Source organism: Stegastes partitus, unplaced genomic scaffold, assembly GCF_000690725.1.
Source record: "Stegastes partitus isolate 25-593 unplaced genomic scaffold, Stegastes_partitus-1.0.2 Scaffold380, whole genome shotgun sequence".
NCBI classification, from domain to species: domain Eukaryota; kingdom Metazoa; phylum Chordata; class Actinopteri; family Pomacentridae; genus Stegastes; species Stegastes partitus.
The window spans coordinates 336578-337721 of NW_007578111.1; the positions used below are offsets into that span (position 1 = coordinate 336578).

The window sequence follows — 1144 nt, forward strand, 5'->3', positions numbered from 1 at the left end:
TTCTTTCTTTCTTTCTTTCTTTCTTTCTTTCTTTCTTTCTAGTCAAATTTAACTTTAACCTCCACAACTAGCATCTGTTTCCAAACACCTTAACACATAAAACTCATTTTATAGACACTCATTCTAACTGGTTCTGACTTGCGTTGATCCTCTGCAGACGTCTGAGTGATGCAGCGGCGGCGGATGCTGAGAGCAGCGTCACAGTTTGCACCAACAGTTCCTTGTCTGACGAAGGGACTCCGGTCACGGCGACTCCTCCGTCCACCGACCTGCCGATCACCACGCAGGGTGAGGAAGGGGGAACTGTCAGGATGTGGTGGCCCCGTCGCTTGAAACAGTGATCTGGAAGTAAAACACTGTTTGTTCCTACAGATGCTGTTGATGCTCCTCTGCTCAGTGACCTGTCAGCCGACCTGCTGGGACTAGAAGCCGAGTCGTGGAGTCTCGCGGTCAGTCCAGAGTTTTGTAGGAAACACGACAGACACACGGTCAAACGACAGGATGTTATTTATGGTGAGAGTCAACCTTCTTTCTTTCTTTCTTTTTTTAAACAACAGTTTCCAGTTCTATTAAATGTTAATGTATATGAGCATTTCTACATAATCTGTCACTGTGGAGCAGATTCTGTTGGTTGGAATCAACCTCAGCAGGTTGAGCCAAAGAATCAAACCACCAGATGTTCTCAAACTCAGACGTCTGCATCTTGTTGACATTTGATCATTTTTAAGCAACACATTTTCGAGCTCAAGACGGATAAGCTCAACGGAGTCTAATGAGAGAAACAACATGATTTGCCTGCAGTCAGTGGAATCCCTAAATTCTTATGTATGATTACGCCATCACATCTTTGATCTTATCTCTTGTCTCTCATCTCTGATTGGTCCAACACGAGGCTCAGACAGTTAATCTATATTTATTTCTTACTCAGACATATTCCTACATTTGTACTAGTTTTAGAAACTGTGCGTTAGACGAAACGAGACAGTCTGTATCTGTGATTCAGAAGCTGAGGGCAAATTTTCTGGTCTTACGGTAATGCAATAACAACACACATTAACTGTCTCCGGCTGTTAATGCAGCCATGACAACGATGTCAACAGCAGGGAATAAACCACATTAAAACCACACTGATGTGGGGATGGGG

General features: G+C 43.7%; 2 protein-coding genes across 4 annotated transcripts in view; both read left to right on the plus strand.

Moving 5' to 3' along the window:
• Positions 1-1144, plus strand: part of LOC103359538 (rho guanine nucleotide exchange factor 28-like) — a 38119-nt gene that overhangs the window by 28240 nt on the left and 8735 nt on the right. For all 3 annotated transcript variants that reach the window (XM_008284928.1, XM_008284929.1, XM_008284930.1), the window contains 2 exons: positions 158-288; positions 373-513. In XM_008284928.1, the coding sequence (XP_008283150.1) occupies positions 158-288; positions 373-513 (272 nt within the window). The remainder of the gene's footprint in view (positions 1-157; positions 289-372; positions 514-1144) is intronic.
• osmr (oncostatin M receptor) overlaps positions 1-1144 on the plus strand; it is a 22159-nt gene that overhangs the window by 3756 nt on the left and 17259 nt on the right. The window lies entirely within an intron of this gene.